At 39.1% G+C, this 10,846-nt stretch overlaps 1 protein-coding gene across 4 annotated transcripts in view; it reads right to left on the reverse strand.

Moving 5' to 3' along the window:
* Positions 1–10,846, reverse strand: part of LOC116847000 (SLIT-ROBO Rho GTPase-activating protein 1-like) — a 101,823-nt gene that overhangs the window by 37,710 nt on the left and 53,267 nt on the right. Inside the window, exons 1-2 of one of the 4 annotated variants that reach the window (XM_032821536.1) lie at positions 8,803–9,869; positions 1,990–2,381 (exon numbers count right to left, since the gene is read on the reverse strand). The exons of 2 other annotated variants lie outside the window; for them this stretch is intronic. In XM_032821536.1, coding sequence (XP_032677427.1) covers positions 1,990–2,035 — 46 coding nt within the window. In that variant the 5' untranslated portion in view covers positions 2,036–2,381; positions 8,803–9,869. Of the gene's footprint in view, positions 1–1,989; positions 2,382–8,802; positions 9,870–10,846 lie in introns of those variants that run through there. One more of the 4 variants, XM_032821537.1, reaches the window with a different exon arrangement.

The following is a 10,846-nucleotide window of genomic DNA, read 5'->3' on the forward strand; positions in this document are numbered from 1 at the left end:
ATATATATATATATATATATATATATATATATATATATATATATATATATATATATATATATATATATATATATACAGGGTATTGAAAAACAACATAGCACAAATTTATCTACGTGTTCCTCAGACAATTCTAAGAACAAAAGTTTACATGTGTCCAAAACGGCTTAGTTTTTGAGGTAGAGAACATTGAAAATTGCAATTTTTTTTTTGTAACGATAATAACTTGGAAACTAACGAAAATAATTAAATAAAATTTGGCACATGTCTGTGCTTAAGTAAACCCTTTCTAAAAATGCCAAAAAAGTTTTTAAGTGAAAACTAAGGTAATAAGGGGGAAATAAGGATGATAAGAAAAGCATGAGGTAGTTTTAACCCTATCTTTGTGAAAAGAAAAAAAATTCTGTTTGAATACCAGATTTTAAAAATTCAATGTTTTTAAGACAATTTATTATTTTTATTATTTATTATTATTATTATATTATTAAAAAAAATTATATCTCAAAAATTAAACCGTTTCGGATACATGTTTATATGAACTTTTGTTCTTAGAATTGTCTGAGGAACACGTATATAAATTTGTGCCATGTTGTTTTTCAACACTCTGTATATATTATTATAAATGTAGTATCGAATATAAGTATTTCTTAATTATTAGATAATTTTTCTTCCAGTATACTGAGAGGTAATTTTTCTTTCAGTATACTGAGAAGCGCGGGGTAAAATTGCAAAAAGAGAATTTTTATTTTTGAGATAATTCAATTTGTCTAATTATCTACGATCTCATATTAATTTTCTAAATTTTTATCACCGTAACATATCCAATTTACACAAAAACTCAAATTTTCTTCAAATTTAATTTAATACTTTCTCTTTCCGTGCATAAGAAATAAGAGAGATATCTAAAGTCCTATGTGAGACTCTGTTTATCTTACTAGCGTGTCCGCACGCTACAAGATGGATTGAACCTAAAGTACAGTGGATATGTAAATTTTTCTCTTCTGAGAGAGAGCTGAAAGTATTCGACATATTTGAAGTATATCGCAGACATCTCGGCCACTCTCATCTACTTGAATATGTAACATTTGTCGATGCCTCGACATGGATACAGTTCTGTTTGTAAATATATACTTGCTTTCATCGGCCGGACGTGTCGCGACACATATCGTTAGCCGCGCGTTTCATCATTCTGTCTTTACTTGGCAGAATACAAATCTCCCTCGCCGGGATATCGCAGAAATGCGATTTGAAGAATACAGAGAGAACAGTAAAGAATAAATCACTTATGGAAACAGCACGCGAGAATGGCAACGGCAACCCTATCGACAAGTTAAGCTCCGCTAATGCGCGATACAAACGGAGCGAATAGACGATACGATTTTTTTCAATTTTAAATAAACTCAACTTTGACACAAAATCATCTTAATTTCTCTATAAATTGTTCTCTAAAAATACTCAGATAATATTCAAGATCAGAGAAAGAAATGTAACCACACATACATAGAGAAACAATTACTATAAGTTGTGGCCAAGAAAACCAATTTTTTATTCATTTCCACTATAATGTGAATGGTAATAATCTTATATGCATGTCATTACCATTTTCGTGTTAGAATAATTAAAGAAATATAGTTGATGTAAAAAATAACTACAACTTTAGTTAAATCTCAACCATTTTCTCTCTCAGAGTGCACAAATAAAGTGGTCGTCAAATTCTCGCCGATTTAAACACGACATCAATCCCGCCGAAGAATCTAAATGGTGTCAAAACAATCGGTTCGCCGCCAATTGACCTTCAACGAAAATCATCTTCCAATTCAAGGGCCGAAGTTTCGATCCACGTCACCCTCGTCACGGACCCACCAGCAGCCAGTTATCGCAACGCGAAAGCTCTCTTGGATCAATCATCAGCGATCCCCTTATATCCCCTTATATATCCTCGCAGAACGGCTTTCTTTCCCTTGCCGCCCACGCTCTGGATATTCCATTTACCTTTTGTACAAGCCTCCCACTCGTGGCGTCCGGCCAGTTTGAACATTTCTCCCGCGTTATTTATTATCGGGTTAGAGCTCGCTCTCTTCTCGTCCTCGTCGTCGCCGTCGTCGTTGTTCCTCGTTCGCGCGTTCACCCACGTTCACCAGTTACTCCCGTGTACGTCACTGCTACACCGTGGGCTCCGGAGACCTCGTGTCACACTGTCTTTCCTCAAGCGAGCACGCGCTAGCACGACGCACTCACGTACATGCACTCACACACACACACACACACGCACGCACATACGCGCGACGACGCGATATTCCGCGACCGCCCGGTACATATCACACGAGCCCTGCCGAGGGAACGACGCACCACGGCTTTCTAACCGTGCGAGGATTACCAGCCATCTAGAAGAATACGGATCTTAATTGCGGAATCACCTTTCGTGTAATCGCTTAGTCCCGCGATCACTTAGCCGTACGCATTTTGCCCGCGCCTCTTGTGATGGTGTCAATGAGAACGCGTGATCGTGGCAGAACAGTTCCCGGCTAACGGGAACTGTTGGGAACGAAAACAGACGGGAGAGAACGGGGAACGATCCGACGAATTGGAAAAATGTACTGTAGGATTTTTTGTCACTCAGAAATAGATCGATATTTCGCGGTAACTCACTATCCTCTCGTTTCACACGCGCTACTCATATTCCAGGAAGTGGAATGTGTGCTACTAAAACACCTTGCTGCGTTTCTAGCGAAATCTGTTATGTTTTTAGCGAAGATTCTATTATTTTCTTTAGTAAGACGGACTTACTGACAGTCTGTTTCACTGAATACATGACAAAAATGAAAAGAGCATATATGAAAAAGAAAAACTACAATATTCTCTCCGCGTATGGACGTCTGAAACGGTTGTTAAAGTTGCAGCAATAATCGTCGAGGTGAACGAACCGGAGAGAAAGAGAGAGAGAGAGAATCAGCGATGTCATTGGAAGCGCGAACATCTGTGCGATTCTGCGCTGGATCGTTTTGCTCAGAAAATCCCATCTATCGCCGGTCGTGCGCGGCGATTTGCGGGGAGCACTCGTATTAGAAATTAATCTGCCTCGTTGCGCACGATCGCGCATTGCTAATTCAATTAAGCATATCGTTCAATAATATAATGCGGAAATTCCCGTTACCTCCGAATTATGTGTCTCTGTGCTCAAAAATATCAATAATCAAACTGATTGTTGCGTAATCTGCGTGCGAATTGTGCGCTCGCGTCAGGGAGCGGAAATATTCGGTGGCGCGTCGATAGCCGATGCTCGTAATCGATAATGTAAAAATATCGGCGCCTTCGGGCCTCTCTTGGATAGTGATGGTTCAAAGGAACTGACGCTGGCCACTTTTGCGCAGTATCGCCGCGCTTCTAAGCAATTCTAATCGTAACAACCGCGCGCACGCCGGTCATCTGGTGCTCGTCCGTTGCACCGTGTGCGCAGTACATGCACCGGCTGAGAATTAATAAATACGGGGGAAGGAAGACAGACTACAGTTAGCTCCGTCTGTATAACACGAGGTTCACGCTCTCTCTCTCTCTCTTTCTTTCTTGTTCGCTCTCTCTTTCTCTCTCTCTCTCTCTCTCTCTCTCTCTCTCTCTCTCTCTCTCTCTGAGGAGAGACGTTCCAACACTGTTTTACGGCTCCCGTTACCCCCTCCGACCCCCTGGAGCGCGACGGCAGAAACTCGATCGGGGGGTAAACGAACGTCTCTCGAGACGAGGAACTGGAACGTCGCCTTCGGAGAAGCGAGTTCCCAGATCGCGTCGATCTCGATTCCGCGTACGCTTCTCGATTTACGATCGATCGGCCGCATTTCCGCGAGGGTAACTGTCGTCGCTGACTTCCGGCGGAGCGAGCGCCGAGAGAGCGCACGCAAGAGAACGAGAAACGATTTGTCGCGCGTCAATATTTGTACCATGTCTCCGCTGAATACGCTTGGGAAATAAATTACGTCTGGCCGCGGTCGTTGTTAAACCGGATAGTAGATCGAGCCGCGGGGCCATGTGCCGTGTGACGAAACGCCAAAGAGGGTGTTTTGTTTCTCGTTCTCGATCGCGCCGAGCCGTAGATAAATTGCGGGCGCCTGAAATATCTCATTGAGAAAAAAGAGGCGCAAAAAAAGGAAAAAAGAGAGGGGAATGTTCGCGACCGTAACGCGAGTCGCTCGATGGAACGAACGAACGAACGAGAGTGGCACCGATAAAACGACGGTCGACCGGTATTAACGAGCACAGCCCGGGAGAGGGAAGGAGACTGAGAGAAAGAGAGACCACGTTTATCGTTTATGTCCGGTGAAAGAACTCTGTTGATACAACCGTATAGTTCTGCTTAAGTGATTGTTATCGGAGCTTAACACGCGTATATCTGCTCTCCGCGAGAGCATGTCGCGCACACTGCCGCACTCGATAATGTCGCGACTATTTTTACATCGCCTCCTTCGCGCGCGCACCCAACAGTCCCCGCCACCTCGACCTGGCATAATCAGTTAGATCATTGGAGTTACGCGATTGAATATTTATGAGAACGCGCGACCGTCCGTCGGAGAATTGATAATACTGTCCCGGTAGAGTCCCCGGTGAACAATGAAACGCGTTTGAACTTTCGTCCATTGAATGACCAGTCGATCGTGGAGTATCACCGTGCCTGCCCGCGTATCATCGACTGAAGCGAATACAACGATCGAGTTGACAATGGTCGTGAAAACACTCGAGAGAACCGAAGGTCGTGCGCGAGCGCGATCAATCGCGCGCCGCGATGAAACATGCGAAAGTGAAAACTTGGTTGCGAATCCCGCGAAATTTTTGCTGTTTCTTTCCGGCGCGGAAAGATGCGCGATCAGACGAGTTTCACCCATGGATATAGTATACATGGACTCCGAACGCCCTTTGTTCTAATTGTCGTCTAATTGAGTGAAGCCAACATCTAGAAAGAGAGCGAGATTAGAGAGGCTTTAATTTTCGCCCTATTTTGTTACTTTTTTGTTGCGCGTGCATCCATTTCTCGTTTCTATAATATTATAGAGCGCACCCTGATTGGGCTGGCAAACAAAAGTCTTACTTAAATCTTATTTTGTCTGTGCAGAAAGAGACAGAGAACAGAGGGGCTGTACATTTTGGTTTCACTTTTCTGATTGTTTGATTGTCTATGTAAAAAGTGGTTATAAAGTTACTTCCCTACTTTAAAATGCCATAACTATAAAATTGCTCGTCCAATTCCAATAACACTTGTCATGGATATTCAGGGCACTAATAAGTTTTTGTTAGAAATTATAAAAAAGAATTTTGAGAACTTTCAAAAAACGACATTTTTTAGCTATAATTATAATTTCTTATTTGGTTTTTATAAAAATTTTTGTTTTTTTTTAAATTTTTTGAGGAAATAAATGATTAACAATGAAAGGATTCGATTAGAGAAGCTATTCGTGGGATAACACCTGAAATGCTCGAAAACGCCGTTTACAATTCCACATCTACAGGAAATCGAAGAGAATAATGGACAACACATTGAACAATTACATTAAAATTACTTTTATATCGTAAAATATTTATTTTTTAATCCTTTATTTTTTCAAAAAAAATAAAAAAAAAACAAATATTTTTATAAAAGCTAAATAAGAAATTATAATTATAGTTAAAAAAATATTGTTTTTGAAAGTTCTCAAAAATTCTTTTTTATAATTTCCAACAAAACTTATTAGTGCCCTGAATATCCATGTTAAATCATATAGGAATCAGACGAGCAATTTCATGGAAGTTATGGAATTTTAAAGTAGGGAAATAACTTTATAACCACCCTATATATTATGTCTATGGTTTCACCTGACAGATTCGGCCATAGTTGGGCAAGAATGATCCGACTCGCGAGTTATGATTTTTTAGTTTTTCTTACCAATGTACTCTCCATTATATCCCTCTGCATAAAACAAAAAAGATCCAAGTCTTAACTTCAAGTTAATTAAGAAATAGTAGAAATATTTTCTATTAGTTACGCCTTTCTTATCCATTTTCAAAGATTAATCTTGTTGATCTGTTTATAGAAACGAGAAATGGATGCACGCGCAACAAGAAAGTAATAAAACAGGGAGAAAATTAAAGCCCCTCTAATCTCGCTCTCTTTCTAGATGTTAGCTTCACTCAATTAGACGACAGAACAAAGGGCGTTCGGAGTCCATGTATACTATGTCCGTGGGTGAAACTCGTCTGATCGCGCATCTTTCCGCACCGGAAAGAAACAGCAGAAATTTCGCGGGATTTGCAACCAAGTTTTCACTTACTTTTTCAAAGATTAATTTTGCTGATGAATAAGGAAAAGAAAATTGACCTCAAAGAGAAGAAAATTATTTGATCTCTTGAACGATTACGAATAACTTGAATGCTATCTACACTCTTTAAACTATATATATTAAATTTCTATTTTTATTTTTCTCGAAAAGTAGAAGGCGTAGGTACTTGATGCGCGGAGAGATCATTCTCGCATAACTACGGCCAATTAAAGACACAGAAAGAAACGGGGAAACACAACGCGACGATGGTATGATAATAAATCGAGTCTCAAAATATCTTCGTCGTAAAGTCCACCACGAGAGATATACACGAGCTCCCGTCAGAGTAAATAAATCAACGGTGTATCTCGACGGTAAATAAATCAACGGTGTGTCACGAAGGTAAATAAATGAACAGCGTATCTTGTGAAATTGAGACTATGCACGCGCGCGTGTTTCAATTTACGCTGTTTATGCAGGATCCGAGTTTTATTGACATCATAGATATTATAAGGTATCGTGTAGCGGGTAACGTTCCGCGTAATCCGTGGCGAATGTAACAACACGGCCACGATGTGTTTTTCGCGTACTTTCGCCGACCGAGAGAAGAGTCACTCGGTCGCCGGAGCGAGCGAGCAGCAGGAAGCGCGAATAATTTCGCATTCCGACGAGAAGGGCGGCACGCCTCTCTCCATTATTTGATTATATCGCGCGACATCCGTTAATCACTTTCGATGGTAAAAATCAGAGGCCGACGATCCGTCGATACTTTCTACGATACTTCGTCCGATCGACGATCTACGTACTGAGAAAAAAAATACTCGAAACTATTTATTTGTGGGTCATGAGGTTTATTTCAGTAAAATGAAGTTCACTTCTGCGAAATGAAATTTATTTCTATGAATGAAATTCTTTATATCCCACATACAAATAAATTTTCAAGTATTTTCTTTCTGTGCATTTATCGTTGCACCACATACCACACAGAGAGCATAACATTCGGAAAAAACGGAAAACAAAGAGCTGAATTTCGTTGTAATATGGACATCTAAAAGTATAGCTGCCAGTAGACGTATATTTAGCTACATTGCGAAAAGAAATACTTGAAAATTCATTTGTGGGATATAAATTTTACTTCACAGAAATAAATCTTATTTTTACAGAAATAAACTTGTTTATTTCGAAGGTAACTTTAATAATCTTCTTTATTTCAGAGAAAGAAGTTTTTTACAGAGATAAACTTTGTATTCCACAAATAAATTTTCATATTTTATTTTTTTTCTATATGTGAAAGCGACTTAGTACACTGAAAAAGGATTTTGTTGTCAAAACGAGAATTTGGTACCGTAATTTGATTAAAATGGGATCAACCAAAAATGTTTGGCAATCGGAAACTTTAATTGCCGTTACGTGTATTTTGCTTTTTCAATAATACGTGTATTTGTTACAAGTGAAAAACGCCAACCAAATCATACGTACAAAATATTTTAGTTAAAAATATTAAAATAATTCATGTAATACAGAAAAAAACAACTTTATTAGTATAACTGAATTTTCTGTTATCCAGTAACCAGATGAAAAATTCGGTTGCAGGAGCAAAAAGATTCCCGCAGGAGGTTTCAGTCAATTTTCGCTTCAGTTGCCTCAACCGAGTTTTAATGCAGTTGAATGTTCAGAAACAAATGTTTTTACGACAACAGATATATTATTTCTCGTCAGCGAATTTTTTGTTTGCTCCCCATTTAGTTACACGAACTGAAATCTTTTTTCCCGTGTATACAGTATATAGTATACAGTATAGTTGATCCACACATAAATCTAGTTGCGCCAACCGGACTCAACCAACTAGCACAACTAGATTTATGCGTGGCCCAGCCATACTGTTTTCTCCTCTGTACTGAAAAAAATTTCGCTGACGAAACGAAAATTTGATAAAATTTGCCCGAATAAAAATTTGATTAAAATAGGATCAACTAAAAATGTTTGGTATCTGCAACTATCTAAAAAATTTAGTTACGTACGTTTTCTCAATAATACGTATACAAGTAAAAACATAATATTGTTAATCAAGTCGTGTGTACCAAATATCGTGGTTCTAAATAAAAAATAATTGTTCCAATGTAGCAAAAATATTTGTTACAGCAGCACAGTGTAAATTAAGTGCCCACAGACATTTCGCATCTTTCTCAAAACTATTGGAATATTCCAATCAATGATATATTGATTTGAAGCTTATGTCGAACAGATTAAAAATATAAAGTATCGATATTACTCTTACAATCGTTTGAGAGATAAACGGCCCAAAAGGTTGCAATCCCAATAGTATGACTGTTTGTTCAGATCGCAACTTTCTCTAGGCCGTTTGCCTCCCAAACGACTACGAGGATAATATTGAAATTTTATATTCTCAATCTACTCTTCCTAAACTTTAAATCGATATTTCATTTATTGTATAACATTCCAAGTTTTACGAAGTCCCGTGGAAAAGAGAGGAAATTGCACTTTTTTTCGTTAGCGCGACGAATACATTTTCGGCAAACACCATGAGCAGCTGCGGCAGAGAAATCTCTGTTTTCCGTGTACGATTCCGAAGTCGACTAAAGTGGGAAAGGTCGAACGGTGCGCAATGAATCCTCAGCTCGCGCGCACAGGGTGTCAGTCTGATAAACACAATTTGCCTGGCCAATTTCTCCTTCGTGTGATCTCTCCTCGCAGCTTTGCGCGAGAACACGATCGATCGGGATTCACACATTCGCGATCAGCTTCCACCGAGATATTGTCTACGCGGATGGCAGAATATAACGTAGAAGTCAGATCCGATTGCACCTATCGCTGATTTCTCGATTCTCGACGGAAATCCGCGAAATATTCATCGGACGCAAACTCTGCGCGAACGGATGAGCCGCGGTGTTATTCGCGAACAACCGCCGCGCGGCAACGTTCTCAGGTTGAGTCCCGTTCGGATCAGGCGCGATCGCGATCGATCTGCCGACGATGGCGGCCGCAGGTGTTAAGCGGCGTTGATTACGCGAAATAGCCGGCACGAAGCGATCACCGTTACTGGCGAGTCCGCGCGCGCGCGCGAGAGAAAGAGAGGCCCGAGGGCTTCGCCGATCGATCGATCCTTCGGACGTCATCGATCGACGGCGGGGAGATTATCGATACAAGTAGCGAGAGGCCGTGTTATAATCGTTCTCGCATTCAGCCATTCAGCCATTGAGTGTAATGACGACTCATTATCAAATCAACGGTTTCACTTGCGTGTATATTTAGAATGACCGTCGATCGTGATTTTGTCGATGCGTTCATGATAACGGGAGCAGGTTAATAGGTCCTCATTATTATTTTCTGAAGCGCTCGCGAAGGATGAGCAAAATTGTATCGGCTGACTCTAAAATAGACGGGAAGTGGAACAACGCGAGCGCGCCTAATTGTGTTCCGCCTTCGGTATATATATCGTACACTCAGAGAAAAATATATCAATGGCGAGTGTACAGGTGAAGACTAAGGAGTTTTGTGTGCACGGAGAAAAATAATTTGCTGGCCCAGCAAATTTTCTGCTGGCCTAGCAAAATCTTTTCGTTATTATATGGATAGCAAAAAGATTTGCTAAGAGTACTAATCACTATTTGCTGGATATCATTTGTTAAATCTACAAATTATTTTGCTGTAAAAATCATGATGGATTTATATAAGCAATTGCAGTTTTGCTCTGATAGAAAATAAATTTGCTAAGGATACATTATTTTGCATCAATAGCAAATTAACGTGATTCTTAGGAGAAATACACTCAACGAATAATTTCTATCCTGGCAACGAAACTACTTCTGCTCTGATAACGAATAATTTGTAAAATTAGTTACGTCAACTAAATTTTTTTGATGTCACTACGAATATGTAGCAGTAGTGATGATTTTGTTAAAAGAACAAAATTATTTTTCTTTGTGTGTAAATAGAATATACACATACAGTTTTTAATGAATTATTTTGTAATTATCTATACATATAAAATAGAAAACCTGTCTATATGCACGGAAAAAAACGATTTGCTAATATACACGGAGAAAAATAATTTTGCTCTTTTAGCAAAATCGTCGTTGCTACTACATATTCGTAGTGACAGCAAAAAAATTTAGTTGACGTAACTAATTTTACAAATTATTCGTTATCAGAGCAGAAGTACTTTCGTTGCCAGGATAAAAAAAATTGTTTGAGTATTTGTCCTAAGAATCACGTTAATTTGCTACCGATGCAAAATAATCCTTAGCAAATTTATTTGCTATCGGAGCAAAACTGCAACTATTTATATAAATCCATCATGGTTCTTACAGCAAAATAATTTGTAGATTCAGCAAATTATATCCAACAAATAGTGATTAGCAAGTCTTCTTGCTATCCATATAGTAAGGAAAAGATTTTGCTAGATTAGCAGAAAATTTACTGGGCCAGTAAATTATTTTTCTCCGTATATGGACAACTAAAAATATTAGCTGCAGGAGCAAATTTTCTTGCTTTCATAGCAAAGTTATTTAGTTGTGATAGCTAAAAGATTTGCTAATATATATATATAT

Source organism: Odontomachus brunneus, unplaced genomic scaffold (assembly GCF_010583005.1).
Source record: "Odontomachus brunneus isolate Ranch 3 - 2012 unplaced genomic scaffold, Obru_v1 Obru_scaffold_072, whole genome shotgun sequence".
Taxonomy (NCBI): domain Eukaryota; kingdom Metazoa; phylum Arthropoda; class Insecta; order Hymenoptera; family Formicidae; genus Odontomachus; species Odontomachus brunneus.